Source organism: Xenopus laevis, chromosome 4L (assembly GCF_017654675.1).
Source record: "Xenopus laevis strain J_2021 chromosome 4L, Xenopus_laevis_v10.1, whole genome shotgun sequence".
Taxonomy (NCBI): Eukaryota; Metazoa; Chordata; class Amphibia; order Anura; family Pipidae; genus Xenopus; species Xenopus laevis.
The window spans coordinates 29,934,043-29,958,454 of record NC_054377.1 but is presented as its reverse complement, the minus strand read 5'-3'; the positions used below and the strand labels follow the sequence as shown (position 1 = coordinate 29,958,454).

The 24,412-nt window shown below is 39.1% G+C and overlaps 1 protein-coding gene across 1 annotated transcript; it reads right to left on the bottom strand.

Moving 5' to 3' along the window:
- Positions 1-13,100: 13,100 nt before the first annotated feature.
- On the bottom strand, positions 13,101-16,551 carry foxa4.L (forkhead box A4 L homeolog). Its single transcript, NM_001087494.1, has 2 exons — positions 16,399-16,551; positions 13,101-14,833 (listed from the first exon to the last, which is right to left on the bottom strand). The coding sequence occupies exons 1-2, from the start codon at positions 16,465-16,467 to the stop codon at positions 13,703-13,705; spliced, it is 1,200 nt and encodes a 399-aa protein (NP_001080963.1). The 5' UTR covers positions 16,468-16,551; the 3' UTR covers positions 13,101-13,702.
- Positions 16,552-24,412: the final 7,861 nt, after the last annotated feature.

The window sequence follows — 24,412 nt, the reverse complement described above, 5'->3', positions numbered from 1 at the left end:
AATATATAACATACCAACCATAATTATGGTCCATACTGATAAAAGGACCTGTTGAAATGCTAGTTCATCTTTATGATCTTAAAGTGTGGTTTAGGCAGTAGTATTCTAAGACAATTCACAATTAACCCTCATGCTTGAAACTTAGACTGCTACCTTGTTGCTAGCATTCAATTAACCTAGCAACCAGGTAGATGCTTGGAATCCAACTTGTCTATTTCTAATAAAGTTTGTATCAATATGTCATATGTTAATATTGTGTAATTGTGCCATTCTGAGCACAATGCACTGAAATATTCCTGGCAAAAATACATCATGTGATTACACAGCGTATTGTTCAAATGGCTAAAATTGTTGTAGAGATAACAAAACACTGCTGCATCAGCCAGCAAGCACTATATTTAATAATAGTGAGGGTAGCGTATAATTACAAAATTCCATTTTCAAAGACTGTGTTTGGTTGTATGGCAGCTCCATCAATGTTCTGATTGCAATGCAAGCATGCCTGCAAAAGCTGTCAAGGTACACTTGGTGGGCTGTCAATGGGTGGCACTTGCAGTTAGATTTTGGGAGTGTCATTTCAGGGAAGATGATGCCCCCCAAAATCTGCCAGAGCAGAGCAGGGCAGGAAGATGAAGGTGTGCATGGGTGTAACTACAGAGTTACAGAGAGAGACCCTGCGGCTGCACGGGGGCCCAGGAGTATGTAAAGTATGAATGTATGAATCTGGATATACTATATCTCCTTTATTAATTAACTTGAGGATTTGTCATTGTGTATGAAATAACCTGAAATTGAGATAGGTGATTCTGGGAGAGCAAAATTGAATTTAACATTGCATTTTGAAATTACGTTCTTTTATGCAATCCTGCAGCCAATTATTGCATCTGTGTTTATGGGTGCATCCATTCTGCTGCTTTTTGACAGTTGATATGGATCATAAACAGTGCTGTAGTATTTCGGTCTGTTGGCACCCTAGGCACTGGACCTAAGGATGGCCCAAATCAGGCAACTGCGCATGCGTGCATGTCTATGTGTGGGATGTCAGTTCACCTGTGTGTGACTCCCCTCACCTTATTTTTAAAACTACGCCACTTTAAAGCTGCCGCCCTAGGCACAGGCCTCAAGTGCCTTTATATATAGACGGCCCTGGATACAAAACAACATAATAGACTTAATAATAATTAAATGCCCTAATTTGGCTCATGTATGAGTTTATGGCCTGACTAGGAACTGCATGGTTGGACCTAGATGGATTCCATGAAGGATCAAAGCGGTTACATAAACCACATCTGAAGGAGCCCTTATTAGGTATTTTTTTTAATTTACCTGGGAGGGCTATGGCACATATGGGATTTTGATGGCTGCTCCTGGTAACAAACACTGCAGATAGTGAGTGATATCAGTGCTCTGTATGTTGAGCAACCAAGGTTCCAGTGAGTAGTGACAAGACGCATTTGTTAAATAAATGTTTAATAACCCACTGATAATTCACAACATGCATTCCCTAAAACAATACACATTTGTTTTTTACTGTTTTACTGTTGGATGTGCTATATATTAAATATGTTTCATAAAAGGTCATTTAAAAAATGTCTGATATAATCTTTGGTTTCAGCAACATCAACTAAAGTTGACAAAGGTGTAATTATCATATAATTATTATACAGGTATAGGACCCATTATCCAGAAACCCGTTATCCAGATAAAAATTTTAAAAATTATTTCCTTTTTCTCTGTAATAATAAAACCGTACCTTGTACTTGATCCCAACTAAAAAATATAATTAATCCTTATTGGAAGCAAAACCAGCCTATTGTGTTTATGTAATGTTTACATGATTTTCTAGTATACTTATGGTGTAAATATCCAAATTATGGAAAGATCTGTTATCCGGAAAAACCCAGGTCCCGAGCATTCTGGACAACAGGTCCCATACCTGTATCTATTTTCCAGATATGAAAAGCCAATAATAACTTGCTATCTAAATCTTTGAGAGATCAGTATACAGTTATGGGACCTGTTATCCCAAATGCTCTGGACCTGGGTTTTTCCAGATAACGGATCTTTCCGTAATTTGGATGTCTAATAGGTTGCCCAACAGGATTGTTTTGCCTACGTTAAGGATTCATGATATCTTAGCTGCAATCAAGTATGAGGTACCCTTTTAGTATTACAGAGAAAAAAAAGAAAACATTTTTTATGAATTTGGATTATTTGGATAAAATGGAGTCTATGTTAGACAGCCTTTCTATAATTCTGAGCTTTTTGGATTACAGATTTCCACATAACGGATTCAGTACTTCCATTTTAAACGTCAAGGCATCAGTTCCCTAAATGTGTACACCCATTTATTAAGAACTGTTTTTCAAAGTTCCTAAACTCATTTAAAATGAAAGCCATTGATATAATCTTAAAACGTGTCAACAACTTGATATGTTATCGAAACAATTTTGTGTGGGAGTCTATGGTTTCAGAGGGAAAAGTTATTGTATGTAACAACATGCCATAAATATACATTGACCAACGGTGGCCAATGGCTAAACACTGAGAGATGCATTGGCATCGCCAAACAAGCGAATCTCTCCCTGATATGCCCACCCTGAGGTGGACATTAGCGGGCTGACCCGATCATAACTAAAGGTAAACTGGCGGGCGGATCAACAAACATATGCTGTCCACGACCCGACTGGATTTTTAGTTCTGTTCGATTGACATCTGGCTGACTTTCGAACAGATATCGATCGGAGAAGCCCGTCAGAGGGCCCCATACACAGGCCAATAAGCTGCCAACTCTGTCTGCCGGCAGCATTTATCGGCCCGTGTATAGCCACTTTAAAGGCGTAACATGAAATATATGGAGCAATTCAATTGCTTTGGTTTCAGGGGCCATGAAACAGTTAAATAAAGAGTCAAAACAATTGATTATAGCCATCAGATGCCATAAGGCCGTAACCATATCAGGTGTGATGTTCCAGGGACAGGGTATTCTTAAGTGACAATGAGTCCAAATAAACAATGGGCTGAGTGTAGAAATCTGTCAGTCAGGATTTCAGTGTGATAGAGAGGGCATAAGGAGGGGGAGAAAGGCACAGGTGGAAGGAGAGATAGTTAAACAATAGTATAGAGATAAAATTCAATGTAATTTTCCCATTCAAAAATGATTCCATTGTTATCATGAAGGCAATATCTTTATTTGTTTGCAAATGACTAATTAACATGGGAACAGAACAGCAAACCCTATGCCATGTTGCAGTATATTGATGTTAGCTGCCTGCTTATTAAAATCAAGAACTGTATTTGTCTTTAGCAAGTTTAGCAATCTGACAGATAGGCTATAGTAAAGACCAACTTCCCCTTTAGCTCCAACATATGTATTTGGTTCAAGTTTAGCCTTTGTTAGCTGGGGAAATTATCATTAACGTGTATTGTCCCCTATTGTATACAGGAGAATACAGGGTTTGCAATTGAGAATTGCATATAGGGATTGGTGAATATCTCATGCCACTGAGTAGCTGAGTGGAGCTTATGAGATCCAGTTGGATCCAATATAGAAATTATTGAAATGAGTTCATATAACTTTTTTTAGCTAGTAGCTACTACTTTGTATTAGGCGTACTACTGATGGATATAGTGACTATTACTGCACACTGTCTCCTTCCCATTACAGTGAGAGATAGCAACCAAGCTAAGTATTTAACTCGTGCACCTTCAGTCATGGTAATACTGGTTTTCAACAAGATGAATGTATGACCTTCTCCTGGGCCACTTTAAGGTGGTCCCAGAATAAAGATCAGTGCTGGGCCAGCATTGCCTCCCTCCCCCTGAGGAAGAGACAAGCATGGTCTCTCTCACTTTGGGGGAACAAAACAGCACGAGTGTGGAGTGGAGACAGAGGGCCGGATTAGGGGTAGGCGGCAAAGTAGATATGTGCCTGGTGCCCTCACAGCTTTGCACCCTTTGCACGTACCATTTCTGCCTACCCAGTTCCGGCCCTGGCAATGGGGTCCGAAGTCCATTAGCATCGTGTGGCTTTACTTCTCTCAATCTACATTTTAAGCTGTCTATGCACTGCCAGATGAGTGGATAGATAAATTGGGCTGCTCTGATCGTTGGAATGGGGACCGACAAATGGATAATGCAGAGGGTTCTATAGGTCTGTTGAATAAAGATCACATTAACATGTTGATGCTGTCCTTTTCAGATGGAAAAATCTCACTTGGCCATTGATATCTGGCTGATTTTCGGCCAGATATCAATTGTGCAGGGTCATCATGGGAACTATACACAAGCCCATGAACTGCAGACTCAGACTAGAAGTACTAAATCAGCTTTTGTCAGCCCTTGTATGACAACCTTAATGCTGGATGGGAGGCAATATGATTGTGAAAAGGATTACCTTATTGCTAATTTACTGAATGGCTAATGCAGTGGTCCCCAACCAGTAACTTGCGATCAACATGTTGCTCACCAACCCCTTTGATGTTGCTTCCAGTGGCATCAAAGCTTATTTATCAGGTGCTTATTTTTTAATTCCAGGCTTGGAGGTAAGTTTTGGTTGCACAAAAACAGATGTACTGCCAAACAGAGCCTCCTGTAGGCTACCAGTCCATATATGGGCTACCAATCAAGCAATCGCAGTTGATATTTGGCATACACTGGAACTTTTTTCATGCTTGTGTTGCTCTCCAGTTCTTTTTACATTTAAATGTGGCTCACAAGTTAAAACAGTTGGTGACCCTTGAGCTAATGTTTCTTCCAGAATCAATGTTGTTTTTAGTACGCAAAAAATGGTTGCCACCTTTCTGGCCTTCTTATTTTTTTATCTTTTTACCCAATTGGCATGAAGTCTCATTTTTACCAGCAAGGCCAGTAAAGAAAACAGCCATGTGGCAACCCAAAGCACAGTTGGTGGATTCTCCTAAACACATACAGTATTAATTGGGCTGAGGACTACATAAGGCTAGGAATGCTCAAGTCTGCACAGGACCACACATTTAATCCGATTGTTGACCCAGGACTCAAATGATCAACCTGGTTTGGCCAATAAGATAAAAAAAATAATCATAGTATCAATATGTTGTAGGAGTAAAAGTCTGCAATAGACTTGAATGGTCACCATATTCTTTATCTCCTACACAAGAGAAAGGAAAACATTATACACAGACCACTTTGATTTGTATTCAGCCATGGCAAAAGGACAACCCACCTGTGCATGGGACACCACAAAAATCAGAAAAAGAGAAAGTTAATATAAGAAATGAATAAAGGTTATATTGTAGAGTTGTTCCTGCAGAGTAAAATGAGTAAGTGCTATTTCTGTGGATACTTTGTAAATAGCTGTTGGATTAAGAAGATGGATAGGTTTAAATACAGGCCATTCTACCTACACACACTCTCTATTTTAGCCAATCATTGTTTCTCTATGGGTCGTACTTTTTTCCTCAACAGTGACTATCTTTATGTGTCTATTGTTCATAGTTATTGTCTCTCTCCATGTGTCTCATTGTTCCTCATTGTTCCCCCAGTCAGTGTATCTCTCAATCTGTCTCCCTGCCCCCCCCCAATAAGTATCTCAATCCAAGTATCTCAATGTTCACCCTATCAGTCTCTCTCTCTTTTTGTGTCAAACTCTCTAAATGTCTCACTCTTCTTTCAGCAAGTATCTCCCCCCCCCCCGGTTAGTGTCTATCTCCTTGTATCTCACCGTCCCACCCAGTCAGCATCTCTTTCTCCAGCTGGAGGGCCATATCCCTGATGTACCTGTTTAACCATTTAATAATCATTCCACAATTCATGTCCTTTTTTTAAGAGCATCCCTCTAGTTCTGTGGTCTAGTGGCAAAAGCCATGCTTCATTCCTGGATAGTGGATACTGCATGATGGCCACAGATTATCAAGTGTACTTAAAATGGAATATGGGAACTGCTGAAAAGAGTATAAATAAAAATATATTCATAACAGTATGCTAACATATTCATGTACACAGAAGAACCACCTAATCATATTTCCTGCCTAACACTTGTATAGTAGAAAACCTTTACAAAATGTGTGAAAAGGAACAGTTGGAAGGTGTTGTTTTTGTGAATTGAGGGCAATTAAGAAGTGTAAATTTGTTTCCATACATAAACCAATCTGCATTTAGGATTTTTAACTGATTTCGGATCAATCAAGTGTTGGCTTTCATTATTCCACCAGCAAAGATTTTGTTAAATTATTTTATTAACTTCTAAACCTCAACTTTCTGTAATCAGCGTTCACATTGTTTGTAGTTAGAAATTTGTTTTATAAAATGCCAGATTGGGTAGCTCATGATCCTGATATGTCCAGAAGCTTCTGAATTAAGACAAAAAATTAAATATTGGTACACAGATAGCAGAAATAAAAGATCATTGGCTAGGTTTAGTTATTCATTGGTGAGTTGTATCTCAAACTAATGGTAAACGCAGAAGCACCTTTAAATCTGTTTTCATCTGAACAACATCTAAGATCTGCTCAGTTTTGGTGGCCTCTACCTGCCAATGTGTACCAAACATACCCAAAGTAAGGGTGATAGCACATGAGATTAGTCACTAGTAGTAAATCTGCTCTCCCACTAGGCATTTTTAGGAGATAGAGCAGATAGTAGAGCAGATTTATCATGGGCCATTAATCTCCCTGCCGTAGCCCTAAGGCCCTAAGGCCAATGCAAAGTGATAATTTACAATTATTATTTATCATGGGCCATTAATCTCCCTGCCGTAGCCCTAAGGCTAGGGCCACATGGGGCCAAAATCAACCTGCTGAGATCCACAGGCCAATTTGAGCCCCTACAGCAAAGAGTATCCGCTTTCTTCTTTCATGTTTGGAACCATGGTGTCGTCTCTGGCGCAAACACACTTGGCAGATTTTGGCACGAAATGCAAAGTCTTGCATTTCTGTGTCGAAATCTGCAGCTGAACTGGAGCAGACACAATGGTTCTGGACGTAAGATAAGTAGAATACTGCTCGTGGTAGGGGCTGAAACTGGCCTGTGGATTTCAGCATGCTGATTTTAGCCCCGTGCGGTCCAAGTCTAAGCAGGTCAGTCTCTGAACACCCTAGGTCCCAAATTTATATTAAAACCACAAGAGTTTGCTATTAATATATTTATCTTTTATTTGAAAATTGCCAAAATACACTGCAGCTCAGTCTAATCGACCCACAAAGCCAATGCAAAGTGATAATTTACAATTATTATCAATGAGACAGCTCTCTAAAGCATGCCGGTCCATTAAGAGAAATGAAAAAGAAATATAACAATCACATAAAAAAGAGGGATGGGAGGACATTAACATATGAAAATGTCCTCTCCCACTAATTCCCATTTACAGTGCTTAACTAGGAAGAGGTGAGTTGTAATAGTCTAAAATATGTGTTTAACATGTATAACTATGGGTCCTTAATGGGTTTATTAATAGGAATCTAATGTCCAGGTATATGGAGTTAATAAAAGTATCTATTCTTTGTATTGTTGCATAAAGAACTCTGTTTCTTGGAATTCCTGGCCTATTCTAACCCCATAAATCAGACGGGATAATGAGTTACAATGTTCATTGGACACACACATAGAGACCCTTTCAGAATATGAGCTACACTAATTATCTTACAAAAGGGGAGATTAGCAGAGACAATTGCATGCAGACATGCGAACTCTCTTTTCTCCTCCCCCCTATCCTGCCTGCCTATTGTAATGAAATCGCTTAGCAGCAAGACGTTTTCCTCTATCTGTATCAATGGCTAATTGTTATTAACCAATATCTCTGTACATTAGAGAGGATGGTGCATGTAATCTCTACCCCCTGCCAAACTTTGATTGTTAGAGTCTATTTCCAACCTCTAGACAGGATGGATTTCCCACCATTCTAACCACTTACCAAGGAGCCATAGGATTCTTGCTCTATTTGCATTAAAGTTAGCTCATTCTTTCATTTAGGGTTAGGCCACACTGGGCGTTTTGGGGAGATTTGGTCGCCTGGCGACTAATCGCCTTGTTTTTGCAGCGACCAATCTCCCCAAACGCCTTCCCTCACTCTGAGCCGGCTAAAATGAAAAAACGCCGGTGCTAATCATATGCGGCGATTTGTTTTCCCGAAGTTGCCTGAACCAAATCTCCCCAAAACGCCCAGTATGGCCTAACCCTTAAAGTCCCCAACCTGGCTTTCCTGATGTACAGCCATTAAGACAGCTTATTGTATCACAAAATTCAATCACCCTAGGAATGATACCCAATGTATAGTCAATAGCCCCTTCTTGATTGTCAAACTAACATCCACAAAATTTCACAAAAACACTTAAGGGGTCATTTAAGAACCCCAGTGGCATAAGTGAAAGAGCAATACGGGGCACAAGAACATGCTGGGTTGCTGCACTCTGCACTGGATCACTGAACTGCTATAGGCTAGGGCTAGACAAGTTGGAGAAATGCAGGAAAATGCAGGCTCCCAATCAATTTTCCATCTTCGCCTATCAACAAGCCGACAGACATCTGTCTTTTGCCAACATCAGTTGCCTCGTCTCCCACAATACATGCACTGAATATCGTACCAAACCTTGTTTTGTATGATAATATCTCTGTGTGTATGGCCACCTTTAGGTCAGGCAATAAGAATGTGGACTGTGCCTCCTGCTGCTTCATACCTTGCAGAATGACACTGTATTAGTGAGGGACGCCACCAAAATGAGCACAGTGTGCAAAGTGCAAAAAATAGCTGATTATGGCCATTTTTTGCACTTTGCACAGTGTGTTTGAATTTGCAAATGAGCCCTTTGATGGTTGTGGGGGCATAAAAAAACACACCAGCAGCATTTCCTAATGTATCTGTGTGAAAGTATTGGGACAATGTCGCATTGCTGACATCAACCTATAATGAGCATCAGGAGAACTTTCAAAAACTCCATACCCCAATACCCAATAATTTTACTGTCTAGGCACCAGGTCTGTTAACCCTTTATAACCAATCAGCAGGTTGAATTGACCTTAATGTTTAGAGTGGGATACTAGATGTGGTGCGAACTTTGCTACTGTTTTATTATTTAATTATTTGCTTACTGTTGTAGTCTTTGACCATTAAATTTTAAAAAAAATCCTCTGGAAATCTGAAGAAATTCCTGCAATTTCAGAACTAATACATTTTATACAATTGACATTGGAATATTACAATGCTACGAATAATTATATTTTGGAAAAAAATAGGCAGGATGGGCTCCTATCATCTAAAACTTAATAGGGGCCTGTGAAAATGTACAGGTACAATATATGGTATATGAATCCATTGATTGATGAATGAGTCCTCTTTTTTTTAATTTCTTTTTCTTCTTCTTTTTTTTGTGTTGCTGATTTGTTTATCTGTTATTGGCCCTATGTTGGCCTTGCTCAGTTTTATTAGTATTGTCTACATTGTATAAGAATTATTTTTGTTATTTTCATTGGTGAGTATGCCTTTTTGTGTAACTGTAAATAAATTCCAATAAAAAGTAAAATGACAAGTAGATTATGAAAAGTTATAGCTGCTTTTATGTAGGGGAATGTGTTTCTTGGTAGTTGTGTGACTGTACATAGTTCCTTCCTTTTTTAATTAACAACATTCCTGTCCAGGGTCAGTCAGGGGACTTTTTCCATGGAAATACAGCACAGAAATGCTACCCTTTTGTCCCCTATTGGAGCAGACATGAGAGTGAGCATAGTGTGAAGTTATGGGGGTTCATCTGCCAGCATGCCTCCTGCCAAACCCTCCCTCTCCAGAACCCACTTAATTGTAGGCATCTAAATTATAGTGCGTTCAAAGAAATTTGTGTGAAAACACAACATTTTTCATTTATTCTGACACGTGCACACAGTTTTCAAAAATGGGCACACGTTTAAAAAAGGTGCACAAAAGAATATTTTTGCGCACATAGCCAAGAAGGAATTAGAGGGAACATTGCTAGTAATAGCAAATAATCAGCAAGCAGTTAGCCAGGGTCATGTTTTGGAGCAGCATCTCAAGGCACTTGCTATTGCTGACTCACAATAAAGCACTAATTCACTAAAGGTGCAAAGTTTGCTTCAGGTCTAGTCACTTGCAGCAACCAATAAGTAGTGATGGGCGAATTTGCGCCGTTCGCGAAATTCGCGAAACGGTGAAAAATTCGCTAAACAGCGCCGGCGTCCGAATTTTTTCCGCAAATTTTCGCGGGCGTTTCGCGCGAATTTATTCGCTGGCCGCGAATCGCGCAAATTCGCCGCAAATTCGTGCCTGGCGAATAAATTCTCCCATCACTACCAATAAGCATTATTTGCCATCTTTTTCAAGAAATCATCCTATTGGTTGTTGCTGTATACTACACATGGACAAACTTCTTGCTTTTTATGACATAGAGGCAAACCTTGTACCAAACTGACCCAACGTTAGCCTTAACGAAAATCCCTTTTCTCTATGACTGCATGCGAGGTCACTGGGTGATCATACTGCCTCTGATTAGATTATGGGGTATTTGCAAGTAAAATTCTGCATGTATCATGTCACATATATTTTCTTTCCCAGTCCCATGTGTTTCCAGTATGTTACATAACTGATTACTTGTATTTGTAATGTTAGACCAAGGTTTCACAAGCACACCACCACTGTGTTACATGAGGTGCTCTGCAGTGGGAGGCTTTATTTTATTGCACTTTTATTACATATGGTCTGAGAGAATAGACCCTTTAAGTATTACCTCCCCCTACACACACACAAACATACACACCTGTTTAAACGCTTTGTTTGCTCAGGATAGATGTGACCCTGTAGAAAATCTCACAGGAGGGCGAGAGCACAGTTTAGGCATGTTTGTAACAAGGTCATAGGAGAAAACAGTAAAATTGAAGCCATATCCTAAAATAATGAAATGGTTCATTGCGTTTGCTGTAAAGAGAGAAACTTGTAGAAGATCTTTTCTTCCTACATCCAGCTGAGACTGTTACCCACCTGCCATATTGTTGTGGAAGTGTGACGTATATAGAGATGAAATAAAAATGTCTGCATTATCTCACTCGAACATCCACAGTTATTATCCATTATGTGCAAAATACCTATTATATTACAAGGTGAATTCAAGATATCCCTTCTAGGATATTTGCACGTACGCTGTGATGGTCAAACGCCTGTGTAAGCAGTGGGGGGGGGGAGAGGAGATGGGGGACTAAGTTGCTGGGCACACCAGGTGCCTCCAAATATTTTTTGTGGGGGGAGCCCAGTGACTACTAGTTAAGACACTGCAAGCTACTCAGCGGCTATGGCAACTCTAAACATGGGAGAAAACAGGGAAATCCGGGAGTAAGAATTACAATGGCACACAGGAATAGTGAAGAAGGCATTTCACTGTGATTAATATAGATCACCATGTTGATCCCCTATTCTTCTGGATTTTCAAAATTTTTAACAACTGCAGGAAAGGTAATCTTCTGCAGGCAGCAAAGCAAAAAGTGTGTCCAGAGTCAGGCCAAGCTAGTCGGACACCTTAGGCTACAGTTTTGCAGCGGGTACCCACGGGTTACCCGCAAAAAAAGCAGGTACCCTGCTGGATGAGGTAGGATTTTCGGGTGCAGGTATAGGTGCGGGTCAGATCTAAATTTCTTATTTTATATCGTCTATATTTTACACCTTTTCAAATTTTACAAAACTTTTACTATCCCCGCCCACTTTCAATGATATCACTTCCAGTTTGTAGCAACATAACTTCCTGTTTAATGGTGGTCAGTGGGTTGTAGATAAGACAGTTGTGAGTCGGGTAGTGGATTAAAGTGGGTAAATATGCGGGTTGCGGTTTGGGTCGCGGGCTATGGGTTGCAGGGTCGCGTCTGGGCCTTATAAATTGGTTCAGCACAGGACTCTACCAACCCAGCCAGACGTCTACCCCATGTGCACGTGGACAAGCACATGCATGCATGATGGCATCACAGGGAGTGAACGGGAGTGTGTGGCTACTACCTGCCATGGGGGGATGAGGGCCCAAACTAGGGGTATGTATAAAGAAGTATGTGCCCAGTGCCCCCCAACTTTTGCTCCCTAGGCATGTGCCTCTTCTGCCTACCCCTAGATCCTGCCCCATGTGCGTCATTGCCCTTAAGCGGTATCTAAAATGTGGTATCTCTCTACCCCCATGCATATTCAGCTTTTACCTAAGGGCATTGAGCCCCCCTGCACTCATGTATTCGGTTATGACCATAAGAGAATGATAACCCTGGCATCCATGTATATTAAGCTATTACCATACTAAAATGGTAATCCCCTGAACCCATGTATATAAAGCTAAAACATCATATTAAGCTATTTACTAAGAGTTTGGTGCCCTCTGTACCCATGCATATTCAGTTGTGATCATAGGAGAATGCTACCCCTTTCACCCATATTGTTACCCCCTGCTGCGCTGCCATACATATTAAGCTTTTACTATAGGAAAATGGAACCACTGCACCAATGTGGTACATATCTAAACCTATGCATATTGCACTATATCCATAGGCTAATGGTAACCCTAGGAACCCATGTATATAGAACCCTAATAAAAATGTAGTTTCCCTCTATAGCCATGCATATTAAACTGCCGCCATTTGAGAGTGGTATCACTTGTACCTATGTATTTTTAAGCTATTACCATTTGGGGTTTACTCCCCCCCCCCATTTCAACCCTGCAACAATGTGTATTTTTGCTATTAGATTCCTGTGCTATGTATATTAGGGTACAGGTATGGGACCTATTATCCAGAATCCTCGGGACCTGGGATTTTCAAGATAATGGATCTTTCTGTAATTTGGATCTTCATACCTTAAGTCTACTAGAAAATCATGTAAACATTAAATATACCCAATAGGCTGGGCTTGCCTCCAATACAAATTCATCTTAGTTTTGATCAAGTACAAGCTACTGATTTATTATTATAGAGAAAAGGGAAATTATTATTACAAATTTGGATTATTTGGAAAAAATGGGAGATGGCCTTTCTGTAGTTTGGAGCTTTCTGTATAACAGGTTTCCGGATAACGGATCCCATACCTGTATTATAGTATTATAGGAAAGTGGCCAAATATATTACTCACAATAAAGGCACATAACACAAAAGAATTTTCATTGAACAAGTTTATATATTAATATCAAGAATAGCAAAGACATAAGAAAAAAAAACAGGTTTCATGTGAAACACATAGAAATAAAACATTCAGAACTGACACCTTTAAATGCTATTCAACTTTAAATATCATAGAGAAAACATGAAACAATATATACATATTTAAACATAGCAAAATCTGCTTCTTGTATAGTATATTAACCCAAAATACATAATAGCAATATTACTTTTTGACTGTTTTAGAAAGTAAAGGATAATTTTGCTAAATGTGATGCATTTAACAGTATGGTCATCTTGCCTATACAACATATACAGAATAAAGTTCATATAATGATTTCCTTAATATTATATGAATGTTTTTTTAAGTCAAGGTAGGTAAAGCCTTTAGGTCAGACAATCAAGCATTATAAATAAATACTGATTTTTAATCTTTTCTCTTACTGAGTGATATTCTAAGTACTGGTTTAGAATCATGATCACTGCGTCTCAAAAACGATTGGGTTTTTAAGAACCTACTTGTAGGTAATACAGCTGCTTTGATTAGTAAGGCATTTACTTTGAATATGAAATGTCTGTAAAGCATAACAGAAACAAATGTTTAAAGGGAGCTGAGGATAGGTCTGGAGTACATGTTGGCATAATATCCATTATCATTGGATGAGGATGTCTGCATGTCTAGTCCATTTTTTGAGGCCATGTTGTGATAGTCAGAGCTGTAGTTAGAGTAGTGGACAAGATGGTCTGTGGTTGGACACATTTCCATTTTATTTGCGTATGTTTGGTCCTGTTCAGAAGACATTAGTTGTGTAATAGAAAATGGATGTCTCCCAGAGAAAGGATCATGCTTCAAATGGACATCTTCTCCAACTAAGCCAAGATAGCCGTCATTAGAGAGACCTAATGGATACATGAGTTGAGATGCTGTTCCTGCTTGTTCAGATGTAGGGCTAAGGCCAACTGGAGAACTTCCACAAGCCTGATGTATACTTGATCCAGTGGAGTCCCTACCTCCATCATTAACTGCAGCTTGTGGGGATCTTGAAGAGGAACAGTCATCATAGCCAACTGGATTCTCCTTTAAGTTTCCTCCAGTCTCCTCCCCTGGTTTGTTTACTTTTTTCTCTCCTTCTCCAGACTTGCTCCTTTCACATTTGAATCTCTTCTGCCTTCTTAAGTAACAACCATTCTCAAACATATTGCCAGATTCGGGGTGCAGAGTCCAATAGGAGCCTTTACCTGGCTTTTCTGGAGAACGTGGAACTTTAACAAAACAGTCATTAAAGGATAGTGAATGGCGTATAGAGTTCTGCCATCTTTGCTGGTTCTGCCTGTAGTAAGGGAAAAGGTCTATGATCCACTGGTAGATCTCATTTAGTGTCATCATCTTGTTGGGTGCCTGCTGTATTGCCATGGTAATAAGGGAGATGTAAGAGTATGGGGGCTTAGCATGAGAGTAATTCCTACGATAGGTACGAGGATCTCTCTGAAATTCAGACTCCCCTTGGCAATAGCCCAATGGATAAGCAGCAGTGGAAGGTGGAGGAGCAAGGGATCCCACCATTCCTTGAGGCATGGAACCAAGAGAGCCTATGTTTCCCTGAATACTGGTAACAGGCCCTGGTAAGCCATTACTCATATAAGGCATGCTTGTTGTTACTGTGGAAACATCATTTGGTAAGAATGAATTGCTTGGCAAGACATTGGTCATGTTGTGTATTCCAGAATACATCTAGAGAGAGAAAAGAGAAATGGAGATTAAACACAGAGTACTAATAAATTCTAACCATTAAATATATTATCCAGCAAAATGAATGCATCAACACACGAAATATCTATTTCTCAGTTACTATATATTCTGTTTATTAATTAAAACTTAATTAATCTATTATTTATCCTTATGCTTTATGCATTTCTATAGAGAAACTATTTCACATACACAATATGGAGTTGTCTCTGCTATTCAACTTAACCGTTAGATATTTTCCACTATATTCCCTTTCTGTCAGCTACTTTTTCCATGCTCACAAAAACAGTCACAGTTCCCCTCATTATTTGTAGTTGTGTAGGATGATTCCATTGACTTTGCTGTCTATCGGTTTAACTTTTGTTGTTTAAATTGTGTTTGTTAATTGGATAAGCATTCTATTAGAAATAGGTTAGGCATAAAATCACCCATAATACTTAATGGTAAAATTAGTTAATCCTACTAATTGTAAGCACTAGCTAATGCATTAGGGGTAGTATGCTTATGAGTCATACATGGATAGTCACCAATATGCATCCTGTAGTCTACACTTTTCCTGTTGCACATATACATAAAAGGATTACAGCATTCAGACTGAGCGATTTCCTCTCAATCAGCACTTTTGTGTCCATTTCAGCAGCCCATTTCAAAGACCCCCTTACATAACAATACACGTTAATTGCTTACTAAATGTTGTCCTCACATTCCGACTCCAAACACAGTCATCCCACAATGACAAGTTTTATTTTAAATAAAATGCATTGTGCGTTAGAGGAAAATAATACTTTTCATTGCAAGCTTTTTCTATATCATGTCTGGAAAATATACCAATGGGAAATGCTAATAAAATGCCCCAAATACAACCCTACTAATTACATGTGGGCTGCATAAACATTTGTGTCCAGAAGCACAGAGTATCAATGCAATCAATCACTTTGTTTAGTGCTCCTATATTTATAATAGCAAACAACCTGTAAATAAGTGGAATACTTTGTGTTTTAAACAGGGCTTTTTAAAAGGGAGTTAATGTGTAATAACTGTTAGCCTTGGATGCTCTGATCACTATTGCACAATTGTTGTGGCTATGTACCAAGTAATAAAATGAGAATACCCCTATTAATGTGCATTGCAGAACTCTGGCCAGTAGACACCTGTTTTTAACGTTTGATTCAACAGTAAAAGTGAATACTGATCTTTCTTATCCCTGATTCCTGTAATGCCCCATCTCTATTCCCTTCTGTATAATGAAAAAGGCAAATCAAAAAACCTTTGGCACTGAACAGTGTTTAAGGAGCCATACACATTATAAATGTGCCATAATATGATTCTTAACAGTATAGTAAAAAAACATGGAAGAATTAGTATCCAATATTTATCTAAAAATTGCGCAATGCACACCTGAGCTTGGGCTATAAGTTATTTCTAATGAATGTAGGGTTCCTCTAATTCACTTTTATTTATTGTTTGCACTTAATAGATAACTTTGGTCTTACATAAGAAAATATATATATATATATATATATACACACATATAAGTGGGGGCAGCTTACCTCATTCTCTTGGTACATGGTATTCCAGTCCATAGGATCCTTAATTTCCAATTTGACTCTATTTAGCATGTTCTGGAGTCCACAGCGGAGGTATGGTTTCCCCAACAAGAAGACCTTCCAGTTCTAGAAAGAGTTCCAGAAATGTCTTCTTTAACTGAGCACTAGGAGTATCTGAATCTGCACATCCCACCTTTGAGACTTTTAAAGATGTTCCCAAAGCTCGTTTGAATAGGCTCCTCCCTTCTCCTATCATTCAGTGACCTCTACACTGGCTACCTGCAGAGCCAAATCACTTCAGGACAAAGGAAGTCAGTATTGCCCCCTACCTCCTTTCTTTCACACACACCTCCTATCCTTCTCTATTTCACTCGCACCATTCGTCTCATCAAAATGCTAATAGGATCAAGCGGTTCCACTTCCACAGAGACACAGCTCCATGGTGGCATTTTTATTCCAAAAAAGTATTCTGAAAATGTTCTTCCTGTCCCTCTTTGCTGGACATTTGTTTGTGGGAATCTGTTTAAGTGTAACTCTTACGATATAGACATAAGGGGGCACATTTACTAAGCTCGAGTGAAGGATTCGAATATAAAAAACTTCGAATTTTGAAATATTTTTTTGGGTACTTCGACCATCAAATAGGCTACTACGACCTTCGACTTTGATTCGAACTAAAAATCGTTAGACTATTTGACCATTCGATAGTCGAAGTACTGTCTCTTTAAAAAAAAACTTCAACTACATACTTCGGTAGTTTAAACCTACCGAGGTACAATGTTAGCCTATGGGGACCTTCCCCATCACTTTCCTAAGCTTTTTTTGATCGAAGAAAAATCGTTTGATCGATTAAAATCCTTCGAATCGTTCGAACGATTTTTATTTCGATCAAACGAACGAAGTATTTGCACGAAATCCTTCGAATTCGATATTCGAATTCGAAGGATTTAACTTCGAGGGTCGAATATGAGGGTTAATTAACCCTCGATATTCAACCCTTGATAAATGTGCCCCAAAAAGTTATTTTTAATATGAAGAATTTTAATAAGGCTGGCGATTAGCCATTTGGGCTGTATCTATTTTCATATGTGGGACACAACTTTCTGACAGTACAAAATAATTTCTTTTTTGTTCACTAACCCTGGGATTTTAGTGTAGAATGTAACTACATATTATAGAAAATGTAAGCACAATTTTGTGTTTGGTACAAAAAGGCATTTGCTTTGGACCCCCAGCAATAGATGGGCCCATTGGATGTAAATTCAACGTAAAAAGGGCACACATAAGGATAGATGATTATCCTGGGACCTGGGGTGTTCCAGGGTTTTTCCATAATTTGGATTAATATAATTTAAATCTACTAAATATTAAATAAACCCAATCAGATTGTTTTGTCAACATTATGCATTCATTCAAGAGTAGATACCTTCAAGTACAAGGTACTATTGGGTTTATTTAATGTTTACATGATTTTCTGATAGACTTAAGGTATGAAGATCCAAATTATGGAAAGATCCGTTACCCAGAAAACCCCAGGTCCCGAGCATTCTGGATAACATGTCCCATACCCACAATTACAGAACAGCCTGGCCCAATGCACTGCACAGTTTAGTTAGAGTTACACTGTATATTCCTCCAATGTGTGGGCAAATACAAAACCCTTATAAAATGCTAGCAAGAATATATTACTTCCGACACACACATAGGTCTAACTGTGTTGGCCACACAGCTGGGGCACACTAAAGAGTCAGGCAGTATTTTGTATATTTTAAGTAGGCCAGTAAGCACAAGAAGTGGAAAAGGTCAGCTTTCAATACTCCTCCGTCTTCGAGGAAGTTGTATATCCCCCCTGTATTGTTGTCTTCATCTGTGGAATTTTGAACAGAGTGCAGCAGAACAATGCAACAGGCCCACAAGCTTATAACGACTAGTGAAGCTATCCAAGTTGAAGGCTTCAGCTGAACAAAGAAGAAATGTAGCAGTTCTCACTCATATATATATATATATATATATATATATATAAAGCAAAATATACACTGAATGAGTATTACAATGCATGTGCACTTTTAGACACAATTCACAATATTTTTCATACCGCATTGGATTATATTTTCCCAGAATTCATGTGTCATTGTTGGTGGCTGCTAAGTAGTGTCCACAACAGCAGTAACAACCAATTCCCTTCTTGCACATCAGTTGCATCCATGGACTGAAACTGCTAGGACAGACCTTGAAATTTCTGCTTGCAGTACTAGTTAGCCACTGTCCATGCATGAAACTGCCCACAATTCATTCTGCACTGGTACAATGCCCCCCATCACAAGCTGCGGAGAACATGTGTAGGATCAAGTACCTTTATAAATAGTATCATAGTATACTTAATTTGGCATCCAAATAAGCATTTGTCCTTGTACCTTGTACAATACTATTTCAGTAAAAGAGAGGATAATAACTACATGAAGTGTATGTCTAAGTTTTACTTTCCCTTTCATGCTACCAAACAATTTGGAGAGGAGTGGGAGCACCTTCTACTATAAACAAGGTGAAATGATGTGCATGGTCACCTTTCAAGCTAGCAGCAGACATCTTTCACATTAAACTGCATTTAAGTCACATTGGAAGGCAATTTTTAGTTAAAATACCCATAGTGAACATACTGATATATAGTAATTGTCTATGGCAGCCAATTTTCTCAGCAGGTGATTGACTGTTGTTGGGAATTGACCTTATTTTTATATATATTTATATATTTAACTTTTAGTATGTTATAGAATGGCCAGTTCTAAGCAACTTTTCAAATGGTCTTCATAATATATTTTTATATTTTTTTATTTGCCTTCTTCTTATGGATATTTCCTGCTTTCAAATGAGGATCACCGATATTGTTATTGCTACTTTTTATTACTCATCTTTCTATTCAGGGTCTATCCTATTCATATTCCAGTCTCTTATTCCAATCAATACATAGGTGCTATGGTAATTTGTACCTAGCAACCAGATTGCTGAATTTGCAATCTGGAGTGCTCCTGAATAAATACATAAATACTAAATAACTCAAAAACCACAAATTATAAAAAAATGAAAACCAATTGCAAATTGTATCAGAATATCACTCTCTACATCATACTAAAAGTTAACTCAAACTCACTGGTTGTGGCTCTGTAAGAATTACTGCTGTCTAGAAAGAAACCTGGCAGAGCCATTGGATCATATTAGTTAGCAATGGCACCAAAGAACACACCTCGATATGAATATTTTTTATTCTTTTTTTTCTAAAAAAGCGAAAATGATTTTTTATTAGGGATGCACCGAATCCAGTATTCGGTTCGGGATTCGGGCAGGATTCGGCCATTTTTTAGCAGGATTTGGATTCAGCCAATCCTTGTGCCTGGTCCAACCAAATCCTGTTACTAAATATTCGGAAGATGTTTCCCTGAACCAGTTGTACTGGCTGATACATTAGATAGCTTTAAGAAGTTGTTGGATGGCTTTTTAGCAAGTGAGGGAATACAGGGTTATGAAAGATAGCTCATAGTACAAGTTGATCCAGGGACTAGTCCGATTGCCATTTTGGAGACAGGAAGGAATTTTTCCCACTCTGAGGGTAATTGGTGAGGCTTCAGATGGGGTTTTTTGCCTTCCTCTGGATCGACTCGCAGATAGGCAGGTTAAAAAAAGTAAAAAGGTTGAACTTGATGGACGTGTGTCTTTTTTCAACCTAACTTAATTTGTTACTATGTTACTTTTACAAGGAAGTAAAAAAAGGCTTTCCCACTTTTTCCTTTCCCATATGCATATGCAAATCATGATATGCAAATTAGGATTCAGTTTGGTATTCGGCCGAATCTTTCACAAAGGATTCGAGGATTTGGCCAAATCCCAAATAGTGGATTCGGTGCATCCCTACTTTTTATTCAGGTGGGACTGAATTTTTATGACTCATCTTTATTCTGAGGGGGTAAAAATATAGACTCTCCACCATAAAGATAGTGTTTTATATTTAGTATTTGGAGCAATAGCCTCACAAGATTCATGCAAGATAATTTCACTTAAACTGAAAGAAGTTGTACTTGCATTCACCAATTGTGAAATCTGTTAAGGAGGAGTAGAAATGTTTTAAAAAATTGTACCCGAGGCACAGAAAATCACTGACTCTACAATATAAATCAATAGTATAATTACTATGGGGGCACCCAAGGGACACCTTAGAGCAGTTATCCCTAACCAGTGGCTCGCAAGCAACATGTTGCTCACCAAGGTATTTGATGTTGCTCCCAGTGGCCTCAAATCAGGTTCTCATTTTGTATTTCTGACTTGGAGGCAAGTTTTGGAGGCATAATGACCATGTGTACTGTCAAACAGATCCACCTATAGACTGCCAGTTCACATAGGGGCTACCAAATTATCAATCACATCCCTCATTGAGCACGCCCCTAAGAACTTCCTTCATGCTTATGTTGCTCCCAACCTTTTCTATTTAAATATGGCTCACATGTAAGAAAGGTTTGGGACCCCTGCCTTAGTGTGCCATAGTATTATTTTTCCTATGGCTGCAGGTGTAATTTTGTATTAGGGCCTGTGGGGTTCTAGTTACACCACTGATAAATACTTTATAAATGATTGATATCTAGATATCTAGAATAATAATGCAACAAAAGATAGCACAGCTTTTCTTTGTGTACAGAATGATGGGATTATATAGACAGCCTATTATGTGATGAGAGAATCTCATTAATGCACACAGGGATTACATGGATTAAAACACAGGTTTTGCCAAACCAGGTAGGATTTGCCAGCAGATTACACTAAATGGTGTTAGATACACAGCCACGGTAATTATTCTACATTAGACACCACTATATGGGAATAGCTTCTCTATTAGACATCACTGCTGTTATAATGCAATAAGGAAGTCAAATGATCACCACTCTGGTTCTACTGGTGGTACAAGTTAATAATAGCACCCACCACATAAACTCCTAAAATTCATGAAAGAAATTCTATAAGGCAGGTGACAATATTGATTGAATATGGTGGAAAAATGAAGGTTAGGAAGTCACAGTGCAGCAGCTGACTCTTGTCTATCACCCTAAGCAACTATCTACCTTTTGGCTGACACTGCAGGGATGTGACAAAAGGGGGTACACTGGGCCAATGGGCTTCTGGTTAGTTGATGTTTCAATTGTTATAAAGTATCTGTCATATTTACAAATGCTCTTTATTCTACAGGCTTTAGAAGGGTGATTGTCCTATAGTACAATATGCAAAAAGGCATATACGCACTTTCCAAACCAGCAACATGTAGTGCATGTCTGGGCTGAGATTTAAAATAGGCCCTGGCATAATAACAGGCCCAATAAATAATGTCCATCAATGGCATCTTACAGCAGCCGTTCTGGCATTTGCCAGAATCTACAGACTAGCACACTCAATGTACTAATAATATTTTTGTATGAAGTGATAGCTGAAATGGTTTGCTGTATAAAAAACATTAGGCATGCACTGAGCCCCAACCCTTAAAACCACTTCATACATCTTTCATCGCATGTAAAGATAAAATTGTGGTTAGTGGATCTTTGCTTGGTTCAGCCACTTGTATTTGATAACAGGCCCAGATTTGTGGGAAGGCCACAGGCCTAGGGCGGCAGAATTTCAGGGGCGTCACGCATCTGAATGGGTTCCGAGCACTGGAGACATATTTGCTAGCGCTTCAAATCTCCTGCGTGCCAATCCCCAGTGCTCTGGAGCCATCTAGACAGGACTAGCGCATGCGGGTGAGTACAAAGTAAGGGGACAGAGGAGGGGGCGATGGGTAGTGCTGGCCTAGAGACGCCCGATTTATAAATCCAGACCTTGATTGATCTAATTGTTCAACTCTCTGTCCAATGGCAGGATCACACAGGAGCTTGTTTAATCTATTTGGTAAATCACAAAGACTGATTTTTGTTTAGATTACAATTCCCTACTGGCTCAAGGGGTATCTGTTTGGTACAATACAGTGTCATTTGCAGCTTTTATGTGCCTGTGTGTTTACATTTTATATTATTTAAATTTGTTGCATTGTATCTTAACATTGTTTTAATTTTTTTTTTTTACTTATATCTTGTGCATTTCAATTAACCATAGTTACAATGCAAATCAGCACAGACGCACAGTGCACACAAGACTATGGTAACTCTCTTTGGAGATCATGTCCAGGAAATTTGCCGTGCTCATTGGCTTATTAAACAGCACTCCATGTTGGTAGCCAGAACCCCCTAAGTAGGTTTATTTCATGAGGTTGTGTCACAGCTAGCAACTAACATACCATCTGGAGTCTTGGATACTCGCCAGCACATAAATGCCAACTGTGTTTGCACCTGGACACACTCAAACACTTTTGAATCACAGGATCGTGAACTTCTGTGTAAAATCCTGACACTTTTTTTTTTGTCGGGAGGGAATCTCCTCTTCACAAACATTCAGCAGGTTCTGTGGAAAGGCAGTTGGGAAGGCTTGTCACCCTATTTCAAACCAATTAACACATTGGTTGCTTCATTTCTTTGTTTCCTGGGCTAACGTGCCTGCTAATGTGTGCAAATAAACATGGAATCCCTGCATATAATATGTATTAAATGCACAAAGAGTTTCTTTTTACCATACAAAAGCTTAGTATAGGGATAATATACACTACTGACAATACTGCCAAAATCTTGTAAGCATATAATACATACATAACACTACTCTATGCACAATACAACATGTCAGAAGTTATTTATAATGTGGCTGTGAGTTGCAGGGGCGATCCTGGCCCCTCTGCCGGCCTCTGCCCCCCCCCCTGGAAATGCGCTCTTAAAGTACCAGGAGCAGCATTTTTGCTGCCCCCTGGAACCTAGTGGGGCACTGCCACCTGAGGCGACAGCCTCAACTTGCCTCATTGGAGAAGCACCCCATGTGAGTTGGTAACTAAACATGAGTGTTGTTACCTATCCTGTAACCGCACCCCCAGGGACCTAAAATGCCACTTTTCCCTTGTAGCCTGTACTCTCGGATTCTTTGGACAGTTAGCCTCTTTATAAAGAGCAGGCACAGTATTAGGCATAAAGCAGTTAAAAGGGTCCTTTGCCTAATGTAGGAAAAATATTTTTCCAATATACATTACACTGGTGTTAAAACTATTGGTTAATATATTTGCTTTTGAAAGCAGTGTTTGTCTGCTGTTTACATTTTCTTCACTTCTGTTTCCAATTCCTGAAAAATGGGGCAGGTTTACTAAAGGGCGAAGTGACTAACGAATCGTCGCCAGCGTTACCAATTTCAGGTACTTTGCCGATTTACTAACAGGCAGAGGCGTAACTTCGCTAGTGAAAGAGACAGATGCTAGCAGTCATTCACACTCTATCACCAGGCGAATTTTCACTCTGGTGAATGGACGTTACTCTGCAAGTTCACTAAGATGCAGATTTTACTGAACGTTACCTCTTTCTCCAGACTTTCCTTCGGCAGCTCAGCCCACGTGAAGTGCACTGGAGTGCATAGATCTTCCTCAATCTTCTGTTACTTACATCATATTTTTGGTGGAAAAAAGTTTCTAAGTCCCAAAAAAGCTGGCATATTTTCCTTTTTTCAGAGTGATAGCCTGCAAAAGTCCTTAAATGTTTTTTGGGGTAACCGTATTCCCCCATACATTTTTTAACATATGGAATATCAACTATACAGTGGGCTCATGTGTAAGGTATTATTTTCTTTATTAAGGTTTCCTGGAGTGGTGTAATGTAATGTATTTGCTGCAACATATGCGTCCATTCAACTTTAGAATTTCCCGCCGTATGCAAATTAGCCTGAGCGAATACCTCTAACGAAGTTGCGCCAGGCAGAATTGAATGCTACTGCATTGTCACTATGATTGCTGAAGAAACGATAGTAAAATTCACCAGCGTTCAGCGCCTTGGACGTAACTTCGCATTTTAGTGAATTAGCGTTGTGTGAGCGAATTTTCACCTGGCAAAGTGTTGCAATTCAATGTATGTGCCATATA

Coding starts and splice junctions, on each gene's coding strand:
- foxa4.L (NM_001087494.1), bottom strand. CDS start 16,467: ATGCTAAATAGAGTCAAATTGGAAATTAAGGATCCTATGGACTGGAAT. Junction 14,834..16,398: donor CCATGTACCAAGAGAATGAG/GTAAGCTGCCCC, acceptor TTCTCTCTCTAG/ATGTATTCTGGAATACACAA.